The sequence below is a fragment of the Danio rerio genome, chromosome 3 (assembly GCF_049306965.1).
Source record: "Danio rerio strain Tuebingen ecotype United States chromosome 3, GRCz12tu, whole genome shotgun sequence".
Classification (NCBI taxonomy): Eukaryota; Metazoa; Chordata; class Actinopteri; order Cypriniformes; family Danionidae; genus Danio; species Danio rerio.
This window is the reverse complement of record NC_133178.1, coordinates 21,132,420-21,157,574: the sequence shown is the minus strand read 5'-3', so window position 1 is coordinate 21,157,574 and position 25,155 is coordinate 21,132,420. Positions and strand designations below refer to the sequence as shown.

The following is a 25,155-nucleotide window of genomic DNA, read 5'->3' as shown; positions in this document are numbered from 1 at the left end:
TTGTAAAACTTGTCAACTTTTATTTAAAATATTTACTCTAGATGTATCATAAAATTTAATTAAAATGTTTGAGTTCAAAATAAAATGTTTTGACCTCACACTAGTCGTATTTACATATTTGTGTAGCTACAGATGATTAAAACCGTTTATCAAATTGTGTAACTGTATATTAATTCATATTCTGACACTCTTTTGGATTACTGAATATTTGTGACAATTACAGCGGACTCGCTGCGAATAACCAGAAGATGTCGCTATGAGTTAAAGTATGAAGGAAAGTTTCATCATAGGAGGGAAAAAATGATAACCGCATTCATTGAGAGGCCACCAGGCCAGGATTTCATAACTGAGGGGGCATTTTAATCTTATAGGTGACAGATATTGGTTCCTCCAGTTCCTTTCATTTAGGCTATTTATGCACTTATTTATTGTTACTTTGCATTACTTCCCAAGTTACAAAGACAGTGACATACTTTTTATAGTGATAATAATATACACAGTTTCGCTATTACTGATGTTATCAATGAAGGTTATGCAACGATACTGTTTACATTAACACAGACAGATCATATTTAAATTAAATATATAGGCTAATTAAATAATACTTTAGTCTCCTTATTTATTTCCGTTTTATTTTAAATAATACAAATGGCTCAACCCACTCACGTTAAATCTCTTTGGGATAAAATTAATTTATTAATTTATTATATAAATTTCGTCTTTGTTACAATACAGGCCCTATGCCAGTGTAGGTTCTGGTTGTTCGAAAGACCCACCCCCACTGACAAAGTTCAAAATTTGGGCCCTTTATGAGCTCATGTGTCCCATTTTTTAAAGTATACCAACATAAATTGTGAAAATAACAGATAGAAGAAGACTTTAGGAAACATTACATTTTAATTATTAAAATGGAAAAAAAAACTGACTGAGGAAATGAGCTGGCCACTTTGTTATTTGCCTACAGGCTACAGTTTTGGTTTTAAAACAGATTTTAACAGATTACTTTTTAACAGATTCCTAATTTGCTTTTCTTAATGATGGGTGATAATACATTTGTATTTTAAAAGTAAATATGTTTCATATTTCTTTATTCACAAATTTAAAATTCTAATCCCATAACATTATTTTAAAAACTGTAATTTTAATTTAGAGTTTAAAATGCACAATTGTAAATACACAATTTTTGGTAAATTACTATGGTACTGTAAGCACTTTGACAAAATTGTAGAAAATATTTTGTTGCATAAAGCTACAGCAAAGATTAGTGCTTAAAATTTCACTAAAATGAAGTATTTGAACCTCATAAATTATTAAACTATGAGGCGAATAACTGCAATAAGGTCCACTTTTTTAAAATAAGTAAATAAATAACCACCCCATTCAGTGGTCTGACTACAGGCCTGCAATACGATTTATATTTGTCTATAAACTATATATTTCTCTTCTTTTCTGCTAGTGATCATGCTCTTGATCTTATCGTTAGCTTTTTTTGTGTTACATTGTAAACTTTTTATACATGAAAATAAGTTCTTGAAGACAATATATTTAATGTTTCTTTCTGAAATTTCTGTAGTTGCTGAATCTCTTAAAATTATTTATCATAATAAGAGGAATAAGTTTCTTAAAGCTTATGATAGCCTAATATTTTCTTAAAGATTGAGGCTTTGTGAAGTTTTATTCTTTCTCTTTTCTTTTCGGCTTAGTCCCTTTATTAATCTGGGGTCGCCACAGTGGTATGACCCGCCAACTTATCCAGCATATGTTTTACACAGCGGATGTCCTTCCAGCTGCAACCAATTACTGGAAAACATCCAGACACACTCATTCACACACTACATGACATCTTTGGACTTGTGGGGGAAACCGGAGCACCCAGAGGAAACCCATGCGAACATGGCGAGAACTCCACACAGAAATGGCAACTGACCCAGCCGAGGATCAAACCAGCAACCTTCTTGCTGTGAGGCGATTGTGCTACCCACTGCGCCACCTCTTTTGTAAAACTTTCTCAACTTTTGTAATTGTATTTTCTCGTCAGTGCAGTCATGTTAACTTTATTATATTTAACAAAATATATAAATAAAAAAAAACTTTTTAGAGCCTGACCTAAAACAAATGAAATGTATATTTCTCAGAGATATCTAAATGATTTTGAGAACCTCTGTTGTAAACTATGAGTGTAAATATTTCCTTGTTTTTATTCTATATAATGACATGTTAAATCATAAACATAATCAGTTATTCTGTGAAACAAACATGATTTTCATTCATTCATTTTCTTTTAAGTTTAGTCCTTTTATTAATCATAGGTCGCCACATCGGAATGAACCGTCAACTTATCCAGCACATGTTTTTTGCAGTGGATGCCCTTCCAGCCGCAACCCATCACTGGGGTTCCATCCATACACACTCATTCACACACATACATCTATACACACTCATTCACACACATACATCCAAACACACTCATTCACACACATACATCCATACACACTCATTCACACACATACATCCAAACACACTCATTTACACACATACATCTATACACACTCATTTACACACAATTTAGCTTACCCAATTCACCTATAGACCATTTTGGAAGATGTAAACAATAACAATGGTCCTAACGCATTTCCTGTTTTACAACCCTAAAGAATCAAAAATCCTAAAAGGTCCACATATTGATAAATAATGCTATGACGGCAGTTTTATCACTACATTGAAATGGTCTATAGAGCATTGTCTTTGGACTTGTGGGGCAAACGCAGCAGAGGCTCGAACCAGCAACCTTCTTGCTGTGAGGTGACATCGCTACCCACTTTCCACCATGCCACCCGTGATTTAAAAAAAAAAACTAATAATAATAATAAAAATAAACATTATATATATATATATATATATATATATATATACATACACACACACACATATATATATATACATACATATATATATATATATATATATATATATATATATATATATATATATATATATATATATATATATACACATATATACACACACACACACACACATACATATATATACACATATACACACACACACACACACACACACACACATATATATATATATATATGTATAGTATTTTTATATATCGTTAATAAACTGGCAAAACAGGGAAGAACAAAACAGACAAGCTAAAAAAGTGAAAAAGAAGGCACCATTATTTATTTATAATTTCTCACATTGCGTTAATCTAGTAAAGTGATGATATCTGTTCACTGTTTAAAACTGACGTACATACATGTTATCATATTTTCAAAATATATGAACTTTCATAATGTTAAAAACATGTTGATCCATTTCCTATACTGTATATTCAGTAATTACCAGTGTAAAAACTATGCACATATTTGCATATAATTAAATATGCTATCCTTTTTATTTACAGAACATGTCTCTGTGATAAAACTGCCAATTATTTCTTACCCACATTTTTATATAAACAACCTATTTAAAATATGTACAGCTTTAGTCTACATCTGCAGTTTGTATTTAACACAATTCAAATCCACATTTCACTCTGCTGCATAATGTTCATTATATCCATTTTCACTTCAGTACATTGTACTGTCAGCATTTGTTTTTGTTTTTTTAGACAATATTCGAGCTTGAAGAACTACAGACAGTGGAAGAATGTTAGTCATACAGGGTATTATTAATAAAACTCCTTCCCCCCTTTTTCATCCACAGATAAGTTCAACAGCCAGTGCTTTTTCCACATTAGTGATTATTGAGCACTTTAAAGCTGAAGTTTCTTTTTATTTTTTCTCCAGAGAAAAAAATTATACATGAGGCAAATGTCCATACCTTGTGGTAATTTGTTAGTTCAAAAACTGCGCAGAAATCTCACAGAAAAAAATACAATTAAATGTTTGTTTAGCTAACTAAAAGCTCTTTTGTTGTTCCACAGGAACAGTTTTGGGTGAGTAGCAATAATATACAGTATATTATTCAGTAACATATACACACGTGCTCTGCTTGCCTAATATCCATTTTAAGTATAGTAATGTCTAACTGAGAACTCTACTGCTGTCTCATCCCAAGCATAACACCTTGATAAACTAGATGTTCTTATTAAAATCCATTTGATCGTATCAGCTGATGATCCCTTGAGTTTTTTGGCAGTACCAAAAAATAACACAGACGGCATTCAGGAACAAGAGTTTCGAGATGCAGAAGCTCTTGATGTTTCAGAAGGCACTTATTAATTGATCTGGGCAGTCAATATCCAATCAGAAGACAGACATTTTGTTCAGGGATAATGGAAACGAAGGCATTGATCAATGCATTTCCTTTCCTTCCATAGGGAGATTTCATTTGGTCTGGAAAAGCTCATTGAACTCGTTGAGTACGAGCTCCACAATCTGGTTCTGGAAGACCATGTGCATGGTGATGTTGGACTCCTCCTGTGGCCTCAGCAGTGTTGGGCCGAACACAATTGCCGTGCTTTGGACAGACATGCGGTTCATCTCACCATGCTCAATCACCCTGTGGGACAGATGGTTACTTGGTCAGTTCCTTTAATAGATGGTTGTGAGAATACATGAATATTTTTTTTAGCTTAATTATTTATCATAATTTTATTTTTTTTTATTTTTGGCTGTTATTAATAGATCTCATAAATAAATTTAATATTACAATAGCAAAAAAAGTAAATATATATATATTGGAATATTATGGGAATGACTCAAGGATAATGTACTAAACTTCTGAAATGTATTTAATACTTTCTATAAAAGGCCTTTTTGGTGATGGAAGCTTAAAGACGCCTCTCATAAGGAGAATTAAGTCACATGAATAGCTCAGGTATGATTTTTTTTTCATGGACTTTACCAGAGTGTATAAATCTTGATAGTTCTGTGGGTCTCGTCTATCAAATCTGATCTTTATTTTGTATATTCAACTGGATTCAAGTCAGGTGATTGGCTGGGCCATTCTACAGCTTGATTTTCTTCTTCTGAAAGCATATGAGAGTTTCCTTGGCTGTGTTTTGTTCATTGTCTTGATGAAATGTCCACTCTAGTTTCATCTTCATCATCTGGTAATGTAGGTTTTGGACTGAAGTAGCTAATAATAATTTACAATGATGAATGGCAGAGAGTTGCTGAAGAACAATTGAGAGATTTTAGCTGCTGTCTGGTCTTTCACTGCCCTTCTACACCTCCCTTCCTTCATTACACGTAACTCAAGAAGCCAAGTATGCATTTGGTGCTTCTGCAGCTTTTTTAAAATGATCTGACCACTGTGGATATGAAGATGTGAATGATAACATCAGTCTCATACTTGCGGAGATGTCTGAAGAGAACCTCCATGGTGTCGTGGTTGGGCAGAGGCAGATTTCTCACCAGATCTCGAATGTATGAAACTTTCTGGCTGTAGTCACTAATTTCTAGAAAACAAATACAGCTTTTGAGTCAATATAGATACATGAGTTAAGTTTTTGTATTGGAATTAATGCTAGTATATCACTAATTATCTGATTCCCTTCATTTCTTCTAAAAAGCATATATAGCCAAAATGAATTGTGAATCATGTTGATAAATGACTAGTTTCAAATCAAAACAGTTTTTCTCATTTGGTTTGGCTCATTTCTTGAAACAGGAATTACATTCTCAACACTCCAAGATTGTTTTGTAAAACAATCTTACAGTTTGGCACAACACTATAGCTCACTTGCAAAAGCTCATATCTTTCCCAAAACTGTTCACTCGTGTGTCAAAACTAAATTTCTCTCTCATTTAAACAGTCAGTGTCCCCAAAATCCTTTGTCCCTTTGGCATTGCGTAAGCACTGCAAGTCAGAATGTTTGGTTGTTTTGTCACTGTCGCAAAGGACCACTGAAATATCCCTCATGTCCACCTTTTAGTCTTAGCCTAGTTTTTAAAAATAGTTTACTGTTTAATAGTTCTCTCTTTGGACAGATTGCAATTGTGTATAAAACTAAATAAAATAAATGTATAATGTATTTAGTTAACAGTTTTTCTCAGTCGCTTTGGTCCATTTCTCATATCAGAATTGAAATGATCAAAACTACCTGTTCAATCTTCAGATCATTGTGTCACTTGTGCACATCAGAAAAGCAGTTTCTCATTCCTTTGAACAAGTTGCAAATGCTTTTGCACTTCCATGCAAATGATTATGTCCAATTCTCTGCTGTTTCCTAAATTATCAATTGCTTATGTCATGTTGATCAAAATGGATTATAATGGTCTCTGTCTGAATAGTCTCACTGCCACATTTAGGCTTTAGTTCATAGCATAAGTATTTACATGCAAAATGGCTGAACAAGCGGTCATAATATTGTGTCATAATGCATTTTTCTATACCTTTCAAATACTTTTTATTTAAATTTGTCCTGAATTGGTACATTTCTCACAGATGAATCTTGACTTTTTTCTAATGAAGGTGCATCTGAAAGGAGATTGTCCAATGTTCACATTTCTACTTTTGTTTTTTTTCTTTGTGCTATGCAGTGCTTTCTTTTCCTTTCCGTATCACAATGACATGATCTGGCAGCAAATTACAGTAAAAACAGCAATAACAACAAAAAATAGTTTACACCAGAGCACCCCTCCAGAGTACACAACATTATATTGACAACATGATTTTGTTTTATCTGTACACAATGACACAATGACTTTTAATTCTGATGGCACTGACACTTTTTTATTGACAAAGAAATGTAGTTTTGAGAGATGAACTAAGGATTTTGAGCAAGAGACTGGCTTTTGCAGGTAATCCATTATGTTTCGCTATTTGTATGCATTGTTTTGAGAAAAGCACTTTTGCAAATTGTAACCATTATCAATCACACACATAATTTCCATACATCAGAATAAAACAAAACATACTGTAATATAAACACACAAACAAAAACTATGAAAATTATATTCAGCCTTCAGTGCTTGACTGGTCATCTGAGATGTGTGAAATTCCTCCTTTGTTAGTCAAGTTCTAGTTTCACCTGACTGTCAATTGCTGTAATAAATGCATCAAATATTCCATGGACATATGGTATTCATGGTATTATGTTCTTGACTAATTTTGACAATTGAACAGACTATTGTGCATGTGATGACTTATACCAGGGGTCACCAACCCTGTTCCTGGAGAGCTTTCTCCTGCATAATTCAGTCCCAACCCTGATCAAACACACCTGAACCAATTAATAGTACCTAAAGCAGCACTTGATAATTACAAACAGGTGTGTTTGGTCAGGGTTGCAACTAAAATCTGCAGGAAGGTAGCTCTCCAAGAACAGGGTTGGTGACCCCTGACTTATACAATAAAATGACGCTCACATATTTTGGAGAGAACAACCATTGAACTGAGAATCAACAATCAGTTTAGATCAAGTAGATCTATTCACTTGGGAATTGTGCTAAATGTCAGCTACCTGTACTTAATCATTTGCAAAGATGTACTTAGACATTTGCAATTTTATTAAATGAATGAGAAAATCCATTCTGGTGTGAACAATTGCCAAGAGGTTTGGAGGTTTGTCCATGTTGTTTTGAGAATGTAATTCCTGTTTCAAGAAATGAGCCAAACCAATAGAGAAAAACTGTAAAATAACATAAAGCAATGAATTTTCAAAAAAACAAAAAAACAAAATGGCTTCTCTGAAATGAAACAGACTTACGAATAGCAGCGATGAACTTATCAAAAAAGCTGAAAGGGAAAAGGGGCTCAGGAAGTTCACGTAGGAAAAGCTTCAAAGCTCCAGTGATCACATGGATCTCCTCCCACTGGCCATCCTCCAGATCCAGATCCTCCTCTACACAAAGAAAGAAATATACAGTATTTTATTGTCAATGAAACAGTCGATCCCTTTCAAGATTTCCCTTAAAACTGCAGAGCATCCACATTTGAAATTCTCCTCTTTCCAAACATATCCTGTAGTTTTACTGACTCACTCTACTTTCTTCCCATTGACTGTGCAGTTGTTGCCAAGTATGTACTGTAAGCCCCTTAAGCTTGAAGTTTGATTAAAAAGCAAAAATCCTTCATTTTCCTTCAGCTTAGTCCCTTTATTTATCAGGGGTCGCCACAGCGGAATGAACCGCCAACTTATCAAGCATATGTTTTACGCAGCAGATGCCTTTTCAGCTGCAACCCAGTACTGGGAAACACCCATACACTCTAGCATTCACACACATACACAACGGCCAATTTAGTTTATTCATTTCACCTATAGTGCATGTCTTTGGACTTGTTGGGGAAACTGGCGCACCTGGAGGAAACCCACACCAACACGGGGTAAACATGTAAACTTCACACAGAAATGCCACTTGACCCAAGCCAGGACTCGAACCAGTGGCTTTCTTGCTGTGAGGCAACAGTGCTAACTACTGTAACAGTAACTGTTTATTCCCAGAAAATTCTTTACATTCACTATAATAACTCTGTCCTCACTGTAACTGTAGTGATCTTTTTAATCTAGATTGTGTTTACCGTGGTCAGCTTTATATCGCAGCTTCTGAATGACAGCAAGGTTTCCGCTCACTCTGTAGATTCCATCTATTTTGAGACCTGAAGCAAGCAAACACATTCAGATGACCTTTATCTTAAACTGATGAACATGAATTCACACAGGAAAATGAATGCTTACCTCTTTTCTCAACTGATCGGATGCATTTTTCCACAAACTTGGGCACAGTTGTGTTTTCTCGATGACAGAGGGTGTCTAAGTGACAGCCAAACACATTCTCTGGAAAGACAGATTAATGTTTGTGAGTCTACATGCAGAAAAATGTACAGCCTTAAGTAACAACACTAAAGAGACGTGGCTTTTTGATGACTTGCAAGTTGTGGATTGAGTCACTGGTCTTGCTGTTGATTTTAACACTGATGTGCAACTGATTCATTATATAATAATACAGGGTTCCCACTCTTAGTCAATTATCAAATTTCAGAGTTTACATTAATTAAAATGTTCAATTGTGATGGTGTACAATGAGAAAAAAAACAAGCAGCTGCTGTGCATTCATTAAAATGTTTCATTAATTTAACAGCAATCATGCAAGCAAGTTTAAGTCATCTACCTCAGATTTTGAACAGAAATTACAAGAATAAATAGCACCCAGCCTAAAACCAAGTGGTCATTTTGTAGCCAAATCTCTTGAAGTTGACATTTTATTGACATGTTTGCCTGAGTTATAGGTAGAGCCAGACGAAATCTGCAGACATTTTTTGATAGTTTTGCACAGAATTTTGGTAAAAATCTGCGGATTTCTGCAGAATGACTTTGAAAGTACCATAACTAAAACCTTAATATATTAAATAAAAAGTAATACCTTTTTAACTTGTATTTAATGTTTACAATGCAAATCCAATTAGACCCCCTTTTATTTGGTAATCAAAGCAAGTCTCACATATAACATATCTACTAAAAGACAGAAAATATTATTTACAAACTATATTGTAAATAAATCATATAAATATTTTCATATTAGTCAATAATATTACTGAAATTAATTTAAGAACTGAATAAATATGAATTTACACACATTTACACAAGTAAATAAACAGAATCAATGAAGAGCTAAAAATCTCCGGATATCTGCAGAATTCTGACACGCAGATTCCTTGTGGGCCTAGTTATAGGTACTGGTTTGTAACTGCATTTGACTGAGGGTGAAAAGCATAAAATGGTGCTTAAAAATTACCTAACAATAACACCAGATGAATCAATGAGATAAAAAACATGATAAGAAAAAAAAAGACACTTTATTTACTGATAAATAAAATTAAAAGCGACAAAAGTACCCAATATTCCATGACTCAAAAAAGGAAATTCCCTGATTTCAATGTCTGAACGACACCCTTTAAAATTCCATGATATTCCACAGATAGTCGCTCCATGTTTCTACATCCCTTTAATCAGGTTTTAAAAACACATTGTACTCTAAATATTTTGAACATCTGAATCACTTTAGACACAAGCATCGAAAATCAGAGCATGTATCTCAACAATGGTGACATGCATAATGGAGACGAGACGGCAATTAGTAATAATGACTTATGTATTAATGAGTTAAATGTTCACTATGTCAGAATTTATTCGGTAAATGCATTTCCATCTAGTGTTATTCTGGCAAAAACTACCTCGAGAGATCCTTTTTTTTTTTGTATTTCAAGGGATTTTTCCCCAAAATGTAACATTTCTGTTACTAGTTTCTGATAAAATACTTAAAAATGTCAACAAGCTAATAAATAGTTATTTTGCACCACAGGTATATTACATCAATCATTAAGAAATTAACTAATTAAATTGTCAGTAGATCATCTGTTAAGCATTTTACTCCCACTGACACTTTTTAGGAGGGTCCTTGAACTCTTTTATCATGTCTAGTAAATATGGTCCAACAAGAATGATCCAGTAACCTTTAATGTAGCCTTTCTCTTTGACGGACTGCAGGGTGGGCCGCCTCTGGAGAAACTTGCGCAGTTTGGTGCGAACACGGCCCTGGTCTGTGTCTATGCTACTTGTAGAACTCAGTCTCGCAGCTATAAGAAAAATATAACAAAAAAATAAATACTCACGGTTATTGTTAATAGTTAGTATACAGTATACTTTAGTTAATATAGCAAGAAAGAATATGTACAGTTATTGTTAATTGTTAGCATAAAGTATACTAAATAAAGCTAATATACCCCAAAAAAAAGTACTTACAGCTATTGTTAATAGTATATAGTAAAATATATATAGTTGTTAATAAACATTCTACACGTTTATGTGCACATGATTCCGTTACTCACCTTCAGGCTTCTTTTCTTTATCTGCAGGCAATGGAGATTTTTCCGGGACGTCTTCTGCTTCATCCTCTGAGTTATGGCCGTGTTCATGCTGTCAAAGGTGATTACAAGATATTTTTGAATGTTGTTTTATGATGGCATGGGCATCTTTATTTTGGCAACTTTATATTTGTGCTATACTGTATGTGTCCAGCAGGGGCCACTCACCAGCAGTTTGATGGTATCCAAAATGATCTTTTGCCAGTCTTGAATGATGCTGTCTGTGTCGTACTGTATCAGATACTCAGAGCCATGACGTGTCTTGAGCTGCTCAGTGACATGGACAGCATTACAGGCTTTTATATTACAATCATACGCTTACGAGAAAGTCTCTTGATGGCTAAACTCATGACAATAGTAATGCAGCAACCTTTGTTATGGATTATTACTAAAACTGCAACATGTTGCTAATAAAGAAAAAGTTCAGCAGCTTTTGTGTTTTACTGTCAACAAAAAGACCACCAATCAAAATTATAGAAACAATTCATTCGTGGAAAAGCAATTCTACTATTTGTACAGGATGTAGGTTCTTTGTTTATTTATATATACAGGAGAGGCACAGTTCTCACCTCGAGAACGTTCTTCTTGCTTGACTTTTCTTTAGACGCCCATGATAAAGTTGCCCCTTTCAGTTCTACAGTGTACTCAGGGACAATCTGATTGGTCTTGCTCTGCAAAAGTCAACCAATGGCAGACGGATTATTTTCAGTCTGTTCTCCGCAGCATACTTTACTCCACAAAAACAAGGCCTTTTAAAACAGCTTTAGGTTTAGGACAAGAGCTGGCCAAAGTGACTTTTCTACATCTGTTTTGTACAGGTAACCTATACATTTCTGAGATCAGTTCATGATATGATATCAAACATAAAATGCTAAAAATAAAATCACTTGTTTACATGCTACAAGTGAATTTAGGCATCAAAACATACTAACAGTGCTAATACAGTACATGGAAATTTTAAATTGAACTTAATTGTAAGATCTTATTAAGATTCATGAAGTGATGCTTTCTAGAATTGTTTATTCAGTTGGTAATGTTTTTATTCTAAAACAAGAATAAATACATTATCTAACACATACAACACAATAGAAACAAGGTAAGCGTTTCATGATTTGTGGTTATGCCAATCAGGCCATGGAGATACTACATGTCTTGACAAAGTAGTAATAAAAGCTTATAACTGAGAATTGTTTTGACATGTCATGTTTGCAAAGTTGGTTCAGATCACCTGCGTTTTTAAAATTTATCTCTGACTCAAAATGATATGATATAAACAACATGATTATAGGAGAATTAAATATAAACCAGTATATACAATAATAATATCAAGTAATATGATATTATGAGGTAACATTGGCCAATAATTGTTATATTAATGCTCAATCAAACTCTCAATATTACTAGTTAAACAGATTAAATAAACTTACAGACATCCCAGCAGGTGCAAATTTGGGGTCTTTGTGGAAAGTGAGTACACCGTCATGAAGAACAGTCCACGACTGAGCCCAGTTTTTCCTAAAATTACAGAATTCAGAGTTGAGTTACAAAATAATTAAATAAATCATTCTTTATGATCAAATTCTGTTTAATAATAAAAGAGAATCTGAATGCAAACTCTTAGCAGCTAAAGGTGCAAACCATACTGTAGGTAATAAAGACGTTTTCCAACCATTTGGATTTGTGAACTGCGAATAACAACAATTAAATCATTAAAATATTGACTTTTTTAAATTTTCTTGCATTTCAAGAACTGCAAGAATGCAAATGTGTTGTCAAATTATTCAAATATTTAATTTCTCATGATGTACTTGAAGGTAACATTAGAATCAAAAGAATAGCGGTTGACAAGAATGCTTGGGAATCCCTTTGATAAACCAGAATGACTGCACAGATGACTGGTTTGCACACTTTTTCCTATTCACGCTTAGTTAAAGAATGACTGTGCTGTTAAACCACAGATAAACGCTGACAATTTAAGGCCCCACCTCAGCCTTTTTCCATTCTCAGCCACTTTGGTCTTGTTGAGAATCCCTGCCTTCTCCAGTGATGACTGATAAATGCAAAAGAAAGGTTTTTTTTTGTTAGAAAGGTCAGATGTATTTAACACACAAACACACACACATGCACACAAACCAACTACAATAAAAAATATATAGTGTTTTTTTTTTTTAAATAAGTTTAAAGTCAGTTATTTCTATATTTTTCTGTAGCATGTTAGTTTGAAATATCAATTTACATTTCCAAACAATATTTTATATTTATATTTCATTAATTGTAATTCTACAGTGAGATTATTGTCTGCACGAGAATTCTGACAACAACCAGTGCTCCACACAGAGATCTGATCTGATCATCATCCAGTCTATCTAGAAAGAAATGAAGAAACAGATCTAACTAAGAGAAACTGCACCACCGTGACACCATGTTTGGAAATTGTAATTGATCTTTCAAACTGACATGCTATAGAAAAATATAGAAATAACAGACTTTAAACCTTTTTTATGGTAAAAACACTAGACTTTTGCACAAAAGTGTATATGCTTACTGTATAATATAGTTACTAATATGATTTGTTAGTTTGGATTATGCAAGTTGTTAAAAAGTCTGTTAGTAGGATATTAAAGTAGGAACGGTGGAACGGTGAGCCACAAAACAACATTATCTACAGCTACTGCTGGTGAAAGACAAACATTTCCAAGCAAAACTACTTTCAGATAGTGATGACAAAACAATGATGTTAGTTTTTGTCTAATGAATGACATGTTAGTTTTGGACCCCAAATGCAAGCAACTATAAAACCAATAAACCAGCTGAGAACGCACATGATGAGAATGTGAATCGGTGCTGTAACTTGACAGGTTCCTCCGCCGTCTGAACTTTTTGTCCTTAAGAAAGGAAACAAAACCTTGGCTTCGCACCTTATAAAAATCTGACAAAGGGATAGTTCACCCAACAGTGGCAATTTACTCACTTCAGGTTGTTCCAAACCACTATGAGTTTCTTTTTTCTGTCGAACGCAAATGAAGATATTTCGAAAAATGCTGGAGATTGCCATTAACATCCATTAATCTCTCATAAATGAGAAAAAAAATATAATATGGACTTTGATTTTTGGTTCAACAAAAGAAAGAATCTCAGACAGGTTTGGAACAAGTGGAGAGAGAGTAAATGATGACAGACTTCTTATTTTTTGGTAAACTACCCCTTTAAAAGCATGTTTATATATACAAGTATAATCCTAAAACTATAATCAGTTTAAAGGGATAGTTCAAGCAAAAAAACAAGTATTTACTTGACATTTACTCTGCCTTAAGCGGTTCACAATCTTTTAGAGTTTTGTTTTTCTGTTGAACATGAAAGGAGATATTTTGAAGAATATTGGAAACTGGTAGCCATGAACAAAAAAATACAATGGCTACCAACATTCATCAAAATATCATGTGTTGCATGCAACAGAAGAAGGAAACCCAAAACAGGTTGGACAAGTGGAGGGAGAGTAAATGATGACAGAATTTTCATTTTTGGATTGGAGCAAAATGATGATTATGTGTTCGCTTGAAATCTTAGACTTTTTCATTTTTGTTGGAAAATAAAAATAAATTTTTACCAAATATATTAAATATAAAACAATAAATAAGCACCTTATAAAAACCTGACAAAGGGATAGTTCAACCAAAAGTGGCTATTTACTCACATCAGGTTGTTCCAAACCACTATGAGTTTCTTTTTTTTTGTTGGACGCAAAAGAAGGTATTTTGAAAAATGTTGAGGATTGTTAGCCATTTACATCCATAGAAGAGAAAACACTATGGACTTCAAAAATATGTTCTCTCTGTTTTGGTTTAACAAAGAATCTCAGACAGGTTTGAAACAAGTGGAGAGAGAGTAAATGATGACAGACTTATTTTTTTTGTGAACTATCCTTTTAAAAGCACTTTTTAAATATAAATATGTTCCTAAATAACTATAATCAGTTTAAAGGAATAGTTCAACCAAAAATTAATATTTATTCAACATTTTCTCGCCCTCAAGTGGTTCCAAATCTTTACGAGTTTTGAAATTCTGTTGAACATGAAAGGAAATATTTTGAAAAATATTGACAGCCTGGTAGCCATGGACAAAAAGATACTATGAAAGTCAATGGCTACCGGTTTCCAACATTCTTCAAAATATATTTTTTTTATGCAACAAAATAAAGAAACTCAAAACAGGTTGGACAAGTGTAAGGAGAGTAAATGATGACCAAATTTTAAATTAATGATTAAATTAGGAATGAGACTGTTACATGTGAATGAGTTCTGATAAACATGATGGCATGAGTTACAAGCTCCAATGAGAGCTGGAAATAACTGAGGTCATGTTACGTACATAGTGCTGTGATTCTGGTGAATTCCCTGAGCTGGATGCATCACTGGCATTGTCAGAGGCGATCCGCCTGTGCGAGGGGGAAAATTTCTGCAGGAGGAAATGAATAGAAAGAAAAATAAATGAATATTAGCTGGTGGAAAAGGGTATGTGGTGTGTCAGATCAGGTGCCAGATGTTTCCTTCCTTCCTATTGTGGTCAAAGTGATGTCAGCAACAGAAAATAGCTGAGAAAGAAATGTCTCACATGAGAGAGAGAGAGAGAGAGAGAGACAGAAAGAGAGAGAGAGACGCAATTTGTGGGCATCAATCACTCAGTTTGCTGAAGAAACGTGCGGTTTGTGTGCAGCTGTTTCTAACATCCTCTATGTCATAAAAAATGGATGAATAGAGTCAAAGATGCGCCGTTCTTAAACTTTAAGTATAAAAACAGACACTCACCAGGTCCTCCTGAGATATGTTGAACTGGGTGTATCTCCAATTGTTCAAAACAGGTGGACCATCTTGTTCTACTCCATTTCCATTCATCGGCTGACCGGGTGGAACTAAAGCCTTTATAATAAAGTCAATAAGGGTTCAGGGTGAGACATTCATTTGAAATATAAATTAATAAAAGCTAACACTTTTTTTTTTAAATGGTCTATTTATAATAGCACTCCAATAATAGCTTGAAATATATAATCCTTATAGTAACCAGTCTGACATGACAAATTCATCATATTCATTATGTTCTTCTCATCTTCTACAAAGCCGGAACAATCTTTTTATCATTATATAACTTTTTTTTTAAATCTTTTTATCAACTACCTACAAAACCCTGAATGGCTTAGCTCTCCAGTATTTGAGGGAGCTCCTGGTGTATTACGGGCCCTCACGTCCACTGCGCTGTGCGCTCAATTAATTCTGGACAATTGATTATTCCCAGAATATCCAAATCAACTGTTGACGGTAGACCTAAACCCTGGACAGCCTTCCTTTCACAGTTCAGGAAGCAGACACACTCTGTCAGTTTAAAACTAGATTAAAGACATCTCTTTGCATAAGCATACACAAAATACAAATTCTCTTGAAATCCTAATCTTCTAAAGGATTGTTAGTCTGCATTATTCAGGGCAACCGGAGACAGGAACACTTCCCGAAACACATCATTATTTGAACAGCATCTGAGCTTATGTTAGTCTGATTTTATTATTCCCGAGGTTTCCATAATCCTGGACCAGGCCGTATCCTGAGCAGCTGCTGTGGTGGTCATGGAGGAGTGGACAGCATGAGAGTAATTCCCGTAAGACCTCAGTGACAGACGAGTCTTCGCATTGATCCTAAAGGGCCAGCCTGTACACCAGCCGGTGACCTCTCCCACCTGTAGCTTCTCCATGATGAACGTCCAGTGCTCTCCAGCCTCTCGCCTAGACTGCAGCTCTACACAAGAGGTTTGGCCAGAGAGGAAATGGTCGCACCCAACTAAACCTGGTTCTCTCAAGGTTTTTTTCCTTCACTGTCATCAATTAGTGAAGTTTGTTCTTTGCCGATGTCGCCACAGGCTTGTATGGTTTGGGACTTGTGGAGCTGTGTATCTATGGCTTTGCTCTTCAGTGTTTGAACTTTCACCAGTGAAAATTAAACCACACTGAACTGAACTAATCTGAACTTCAACTCTGAAAACTGGACTGACACAGTTTCAATTTACAAGAATCTTCTATGTTAAGCTGCTTTGACACAAAATAAAGATGAATTTAACTGAATTGTTACACGGTAAAAACTGATACACGATGAAACGATGGTCAAAAACCATAGCAATACATCTATTTCTCTCTTCACAACCCGGATATGATGTAATCATAAGCAAATGCATAATTAAAGCATATAACAGCAATATATCCATTACTTTGATTGTAGACAGTGTAAATGCAATAAACAAATAATGGTAACAATACATAATATTCTGAAATTTGCATAATAAATATGGCTCTAACACTTTTAGTTAATGACAAACAGTTGGTTATACATCCATTATGGTATTTATTCATCTTTGTTAACGTTAGTTCATGTTACCTCTCTCTGCATTGACTAATGTTAACAAGAACAACTTTGGATTTTAATAATCCATAAGTAAATGTTGAACTGTGGCTAATAAAGGCTGCATAAGATAATTTATACTTAGTTAATGTTAGTAAATACATTAACTAACATGAATGAATGAATCATTATTCTAAAGTGTTACCTAAAAACGAATTATGAGTATGTATATTTTATTTTTATACACGTCTGTTATATAAAAACCGGAAAAAATACTCAAATACTCAATTAAATATCCAAACATAATCATACACAAACCTCTGGAAGGGTCCACTGGCATTTAGACCCGTCTTTTGAGTAGTAATACAACTTTCCTTTTTCATCTTTAGACTGGATCCACTGTGATTGTAAAACAAAAATATTTGTCAGTCAGTAAGTGAAACAAACATACCAATGAACATATATTTATGAAGAATACATTTGAGCAATTATATTGATGAAATAGAATGGACTATATTGTTTGTATCTCAGTTCCAAATTAAAATCTTTCCACCATTTGCTAATGCAGTATCATGAATATACCACCAGGGGGCACCAACTCGATCAAAATTTATATTTAAATGTATGTACATGTTCATGTTGTTTTTGACATAAATGAGTATTCAACAATTTAAAAATAAACAAACAGCGAATTTTATTTTTTGGTCAACTATGCCTTTTAATACTTATTTATAGTGTTAAAACACAGGATTAGGGTATCAGACATCCCAAAAGAATTTCTAAAGGGTTAGTTTACACAAAAATGAAAATGAATAAACAGGCTGTTTTTCTCAACCTAATAGTTTCTGTTTTCTGTTGAGCACAAAAGCAGACATTTCGAAAAATTTTGATAGACTGCCAGACATTGACCTCCATAGTAGAGGGAAATACTACTGAAATCAATGGCTGGCTATGGTTTTCAACATTCTTCAAAATGTCTCTTTTTTGTGTTCAACAGAAAAACTCAAATCGAAAATGTTTGTGGCCAGTTGAGAATAAATTAATGGTGACAGTTTTTTTTTACACGTATGTATATGTTATTTTTGACGTATACGAGTATTCAACAATAACTTAATAACTTAAAATAAATTAACAGCAAATGTTCATTTTTGGGTCAACTATCCCTATAAGTACTTTACATATAGTGCTAAAAACAGGATTATGGTATCAGACATTCCAAATTACAAACATTTAAATTAACAGGTTGTTTTTCTCAACCTTTGAGTTAGTTTTCTGTTGACCACAAAAGTAGATATTTTGAAAAATGTCAAAGTCAGCTTTGTTGTCAATTCAGCCACATGTACAGGACATATAGAGAATCCAAATTACGTTACTCTCAGCACCTAGGTGCCTAATATATAATATTAATATAAGAAGAAGAGTTTTAAGAAAAATGAAATTTACTATTTATATAATATATGCTGAAAACGGACAGACGATGATGTCCATGGTAAAATACTTCTGAAATAAATGGCTGGCTATGGTTTCCAACATTCTTCAAAATATTTTTTTGTGTTCAACAGACAAAATAAAATCTAAAAATGTTTGTGACAAGTTGAGAATAAAAAAATAAATGGAGACAGATGTTTCATTTTTGGGTGAACTATTTCATTAAGTGTGTTTAGTAGTGGATGATAATTGTCCTTAATTCATTAGGAGTGTTATGCGCTACTGATTTCTGGTGAACCTTCATTACCTGTTCATGTGTGAGTTCACTTGTGAACACAGATTTCCCATCAGTCCCTACAGACTGAGTCCAGCCCGTGGGGACATCTTTATTTGTGTCCATAACAGCCCTTGGGATGACGGCGCGCTTGATTTGAGGCAATTGGAAATCCTTAGGGAGCTGAAATGAAATATGAGATTCCTCATGTTGATTTTTTGGGTAGTCCTCTTCTGGCAAAGGAGGCTGAGAATACAAAGAATGAATTAGCAAAAAAACAAATTAAAGAGATATAGATTACACAGACAGATAGATGGAATGATGGAAAAACATGGACGGATGGACGGATGGATGGATGGATGGATTGATAGACAGACAGACAGACAGACAGACAGACAGACAGACAGACAGAGAGAGAGAGAGAGAGAGAGAGAGAGAGAGAGAGAGAGATGATAGATAGATAGATAGATAGATAGATAGATAGATAGATAGATAGATAGATAGATAGATAGATAGATAGATAGATAGATAGATAGATAGATAGATAGATAGATAGATAGATAGATAGATAGATAGATAGAGATATATAGATAGATAGTAAAATAATTATAGAATTTTTTTAAAGACAATCCTAATGGCCCAAAAGATTTCATCAGTGCTTCACCAAAGATTTCACCAGTCTTACCGGCCGCTCTTTGTCCTTGTCCTGACTGTGTGGCCCCTGCTTGGAGGAAGCAGGTGCTGATGGCTCAGGGGCAGTCCAAGAAGTTTTATTGGAGGCATGATTATAATAATAATGTCTCCCAGTGGCCTCATCCAAAAGCTGCTCCCAGTCGGAGCGTGCCGAGGGTGGGCTGGACGCAGGCACGGGGGCCGTCACAGACTCCATTCCTGCTCCCGGCTGAGGGCTGCGGGGGTCAGACCAGCTGCTTTGTCCTGTGGCCGGGTGGTAGTAGAACTCCTTACCGCTGTCGTGGTCAGTGTGAACTCGCCATTCGGCCGAGCTGGGCGGAGAGATGGAGTCTGGGGCAGGACTGAGGGTGATGCCAGGAGAGGAGCAGGTGGAGACGGAGGAGTTTGAGGAGCGAGGAATGTTCTTCTTTATGTCTGCAACGTTTGCATACAGTGCTGTGGTGGGATCATTGTCCGTCTGATGGGAGAAAAGAACATTGAGTTTTTAAACAAGGCTACAGGCAACAATAATGATATCGATGATGTTATATACTTTATAAAGAAAAAAAAAACATTATAAGAATATTAAAATAGCCAAGTCTATTGGGGTTAAACGAAAACTAAAATTATAGTTAGATAAATTTAACTAAACTTCAGATAAATGAAAACTGAAACTATAGCTTTCACAAATGTATATAAAAGTATAATGAATTAAAAAATATTTCTATGAATAATTTTGGCAACATTTCAAGTACCAATTCCTACTATTATCTACTGGCTTATTACCTGCCTATTATTAAGATATTGGCTGTTTATTGGTACTTATAAAGTTTGATCTTATTCTACATGCCTAATCCCTAAAACCAAACTATGCCTTAATACTAACTATTAATTATAGGGCTGCACAATATAGGAAAAAATATAACTTGTTTTTTCAAACACATTCAAACACAATGACTTGCAAATTTGGTCCAACAAACATTCACCCAACAATTGACAATAAAACATACAATATACAAATAATACACACAGAAGTAAAATAGTAATAATGGATACAAAAATAAAATAAATAATAATAAAATAAGGGCGACACGGTGGCACCAGGGGTAGCATGATCACCTCACAACAAGAAGGTTGCTGGTTCGCGCCTCGGCTGGGTGAGTTGGCGTGTCTGTATGGAGTTTGCATGTTCTCCCTGCGTTCACGAGGGTTTCCTCTGGGTGCTCCGGTTTCCCCCACAGTCCAAAGACATGTGGTACAGGTGAATTGGGTAAGCTAAATTGTACGTAGTGTATGAGTGTGTGAATGAGTGTGTTTGGGTGTTTTCCAGTGATGGGTTGCAGCTGGAGGGCATCAGCTGCGTACAAAACATATGCTGGAAAAGTTGGCGGTTCATTCTGCTGGGGCGACCCCTGATGAATAAAGGGACTAAGCCGAAAATGAATGAATGAATAAAGTAAATACAAAAAAAAAGAATAAATTCGAATAAAAACAAAATAGTGACATTCCGTTTTAATCTAAATTAGTCTTAACCTTTTTAATGTAACTATTTTCTTCAGAATTTATGTCTTTAAAATAATCCATGAGAAGTTGCCAGTAGAAATGCTCCGATCAATCGGCTGGAGATCGTTATCGGCTGATAATCACATTTCATGACTTAATCGGAACTTGCTAATCTGGCCGATCTCATGAACCGATCGCAATTGTTTGTTTAGGAGTTTACAAGCAAATAAACTCTTTTACATATCAGAACTGAAAGTTGAGTGTTTTCAACAATATTGCAAGTTCATGAAAAAAATGGCTGGAAATATTAGGGAAATAAAAAGTTTATTTTTTGCAATATTACTGCAATAAACAGTAGTTTATGACTTATTTCCTTTTAGTAAAGAAGTAATGGAACTATAGGTGTGCATTTTAACTAATTATGCAGCAAATACGCGGTCAAAACTTCATTGAGACATGTTGAACTCTTCTTCTATCATTTGCAGAGTTTCCATATTGCTTTGTTAGTCATTTTTCTTACCAATATTTTGTATGTTTTATCTATTATTTTCTGTAAAGCTGCTTCTGATCATGACATGTCCACACCAAATGGTTTAAAGTATTATATGCAACATCTTTAATTTATTCTCTTAGGTAAGGAGAGATCTTTATTTAAGGTTCATACTTAGAGTGGAAATGTGCTTAATGCATTATAAAGCCTGAAGCATTAGAATCGGTACTCAGTATCAGCCGATCACCATGAGAAGGAATCGGTACTCAGTATTTAATTACATCCCTCATTAGAAGTATATATGTAGGAGCAGCTTTCTGTTTCCAGTTTAATAATGTTAACCTTCGTGCTAGTAGACTAACAAATTGAATTATATTTTGTTATACTGTTTTTAGCTGGATATCAGTAATACCTAAAACTGTCATAAGGGGAAGTGTCACGTTCCGGTAAAGGGAAAAAGGAGCAAGGACCCAAGCGCAGAGTGAAGTTGGATTTATTAATTAAAAAATAAAATAAAAGGCAAAAATAAACAACCCCGAGGGGGAAAACACTACTACAACAAACAATAAATCAAACAAACAAACTTGACTGGGCAGGCACGACAAGGCAGGACTGGACACAGCAAGACAGGTAAACATCGACAACATATGATGACGAACTCGCAAAGGACTGAAAACATGAGGGGGATTATAAAGCAAAAAGTAAATTGACACACAGGTGAACATGACAAACTAATAATGGGTTAACAAGGAGGGTGGGACTAGACAATAGACGGGAGAGCGCATGACACAGAGAGACAATACAAGCCATGCGCTCACATAACACAACACTGAAGCACACGACAAAAGCACGTGACCACAATGTAAACACCGAGCCACGTGCTTTGACAAAAGACGCAAGACACGAGCACACGATGAATGAAAACTCACTATGCGCTCACATATGCAGCATGCATGCTTCATCCCAGCGCCGACCAAAACCGAAACCAACAAGACTGAGACGCTGGGAATGAAACACCATGCTGCTGACAGACGAAAACACAAACACGAGTACAAGAGAGCACGCGTCTGAGGGACGCAGAGCGCGCACGCGGCCGCGTCAAGCAGGAGCGCGCACACTCTGCGTACACCCACGACGGCGCGCGCGCACACAGACACAGAAACAGGACCAGACACGAGTAGTGTCAGAGATCTGCCACCAAAACAAGAATTTACAAGATCAGAGTGGCAGAACCCTGACACTACCCCCCCCCCCCAAAAGGGACGCCACCTGGCGTCCCTAAAGGGAACATCCAACAAGGTACAAGACAGACAAGAAACACCACAAGACAACAAAACAGGCAACATCAACAAACACAAGACAGGGAGGTGAACAGGCAAGACATGAAGGGGGGGAGGGAGGGGAGCCAAGTCAGACCCAACAAGACAAACAAGGGAGGGATGGGAGGGCAAAGCCAGGGAGGATCAGGAGGGACAGTCCAGGACAGGTGCAATGGGTCAGGGACCCCGGCAGGGAACCAGGGTGGAGCCGGAGGATCAGTCCAGGGTGGCAGAGGCATGCTCCAAGGTGGAGCAGGAGGGACAACCCAAGGAGGATCGGCCTGGGATAGCAAGGCAGGAGGCCTGTAGGGAGCTGGCTGGGATGAAGGCCTGTAGGGAGCCGGCTGGTCTAGAGGCGACTTAACTAAAGCCGGCGGGGCTGAAGACCAGAGGGGAGCCGGCGGGGCTGAAGACCAGAGGGGAGCCGGCGGGGCTGAAGACCAGAGGGGAGCCGGCGGGGCTGAAGACCAGAGGGGAGCCGGCGGGGCTGGAGACCAGAGGGGAGCCGGCGGGGCTGAAGACCAGAGGGGAGCCGGCGGGGCTGAAGACCAGAGGGGAGCCGGCGGGGCTGAAGACCAGAGGGGAGCCGGCGGGGCTGAAGACCAGAGGGGAGCCGGAGGGGCTGAAGACCAGAGGGGAGCCGGAGGGGCTAGGAGCCGGGCTGGGGCCGGCTGGGCAAGACGTCTGGGGTGCGCCGGCAGGGCAAGACGTCTAGTTGGGGCCGGCAGGGCAAGACGTCTGGTTGGGACCGGCAGGGCAAAGAGCCGGGCTGGGACCGGCAGGGCTAGACGTCTGGTAGGTGCCGGCAGGGAAAGACGTCTGGTAGGTGCCGGCAGGGAAAGACGTCTGGTAGGTGCCGGCAGGGAAAGACGTCTGGTAGGTGCCGGCAGGGAAAGACGTCTGGTAGGTGCCGGCAGGGAAAGACGTCTGGTAGGTGCCGGCAGGGAAAGACGTCTGGTAGGTGCCGGCAGGGAAAGACGTCTGGTAGGTGCCGGCAGGGCAAGGTGCCGGGCTGGAGCCGGCTGGGCAAGACGTCTGGGTGGTGCCGGCAGGGCAAGGAGCCGGGCTGGGGCCGGCAGGGCTTGACGTCTGGGTGGTGCCGGCAGGGCAAGGAGCTGGGCTGAAGCCGGCAGGGCAAGGAGCCGGGCTGGGGCCAGCTGGGCAAGACGTCTGGGAGGCGCCGGCTGTGCAAGACGTCTGGTTGATGCCGGCAGGGCAAGAAGCCGGGCTGGTGCCGGCAGGGCTAGACGTCTGGTTGACGCCGGCAGGGCAAGACGTCTGGGTGGTGCCGGCAGGGCAAGGAGCCGGACTGGGACCGGCACTGAGCTGCGCTCTGGGGCTGGAGCCGACACTGGAGGCCGCTCTGGGGCTGGAGCCGACACTGGAGGGCGCTCTGGGGCTGGAGCCGACACTGGAGGCCGCTCTGGGGCTGGAGCCGACACTGGAGGCCGCTCTGGGGCTGGAGCCGACACTGGAGGCCGCTCTGGGGCTGGAGCCGACACTGGAGGCCGCTCTGGGGCTGGAGCCGACACTGGAGGCCGCTCTGGGGCTGGAGCCGACACTGGAGGGCGCTCTGGGGCTGGAGCCGACACTGGAGGGCGCTCTGGGGCTGGAGCCGACACTGGAGGGCGCTCTGGGGCTGGAGCCGACACTGGAGGGCGCTCTGGGGCTGGAGCCGACACTGGAGGGCGCTCTGGGGCTGGAGCCGACACTGGAGGGCGCTCTGGGGCTGGAGCCGACACTGGAGGGCGCTCTGGGGCTGGAGCCGACACTGGAGGGCGCTCTGGGGCTGGAGCCGACACTGGAGGGCGCTCTGGGGCTGGAGCCGACACTGCAGCAGAGGTCTTCCTCTTTAACCTCCGCTTTTGAGTGCGGGTCAGCCCTTGCGGGCTGGACATGTGTTGGGAGGTGGCGCTGGTGTAAGGGATCCTCTTCTCTTGAAGGATCACTCTCTCCTTTAGCTGCAGAGCAGAGGGCAACAGAGAGCTGGGATTGGGATGTTCGCCATAAGCAGCCTGATGAACCAAATGCTCCACAAACTGATGGTAAGATAGCCCTCCCAATTTCAGCATCTGCTGGATATTGAGGGGCTTGTCGAGGGCATAGTTAAGGAGGTTCACCAGGGCTTGATCATTAAACCCCAGCCCCTCTGCTGCCACACAAAATTTAGCCGCAAAACTTTCCACCTTCATGCCACGTTGCCGCAGCGACTGCAGACTGATGAGCTGCAGTATGCGGCTGGAGAAGGGGCTGTCTTCACTC

The 25,155-nt window shown here is 37.8% G+C and overlaps 1 protein-coding gene and 1 long non-coding RNA gene across 12 annotated transcripts in view; one reads left to right on the top strand and one right to left on the bottom strand.

Annotated features, from left to right (window-relative positions):
• Positions 1-3,173: 3,173 nt before the first annotated feature.
• The window catches only part of arhgap27l (Rho GTPase activating protein 27, like), a 78,503-nt gene continuing 56,521 nt past the window's right edge, over positions 3,174-25,155 (bottom strand). For 6 of the 11 annotated variants that reach the window (XM_073944340.1, XM_073944339.1, XM_689796.9 and 3 more), the window contains 17 exons: positions 19,595-20,059; positions 18,943-19,155; positions 17,526-17,606; positions 15,633-15,743; positions 15,196-15,282; positions 13,650-13,712; positions 12,813-12,877; positions 12,255-12,342; positions 11,397-11,498; positions 10,996-11,094; positions 10,792-10,879; positions 10,417-10,539; positions 8,642-8,740; positions 8,485-8,562; positions 7,673-7,807; positions 5,314-5,419; positions 3,174-4,518 (listed from right to left, as the gene is read on the bottom strand). In XM_073944340.1, the coding sequence (XP_073800441.1) occupies positions 4,344-4,518; positions 5,314-5,419; positions 7,673-7,807; positions 8,485-8,562; positions 8,642-8,740; positions 10,417-10,539; positions 10,792-10,879; positions 10,996-11,094; positions 11,397-11,498; positions 12,255-12,342; positions 12,813-12,877; positions 13,650-13,712; positions 15,196-15,282; positions 15,633-15,743; positions 17,526-17,606; positions 18,943-19,155; positions 19,595-20,059 (2,178 nt within the window). In that variant the 3' untranslated portion in view covers positions 3,174-4,343. The remainder of the gene's footprint in view (positions 4,519-5,313; positions 5,420-7,672; positions 7,808-8,484; positions 8,563-8,641; positions 8,741-10,416; positions 10,540-10,791; positions 10,880-10,995; positions 11,095-11,396; positions 11,499-12,254; positions 12,343-12,812; positions 12,878-13,649; positions 13,713-15,195; positions 15,283-15,632; positions 15,744-17,525; positions 17,607-18,942; positions 19,156-19,594; positions 20,060-25,155) is intronic. The other 5 variants (XM_073944343.1, XM_073944342.1, XM_005171602.6 and 2 more) reach the window with 1 other exon arrangement.
• LOC110439080 (uncharacterized) lies at positions 4,337-18,836 on the top strand. Its single transcript, XR_002457612.3, has 3 exons — positions 4,337-4,540; positions 10,819-10,888; positions 16,391-18,836. It is a non-coding gene; the product is annotated as an uncharacterized lncRNA (long non-coding RNA).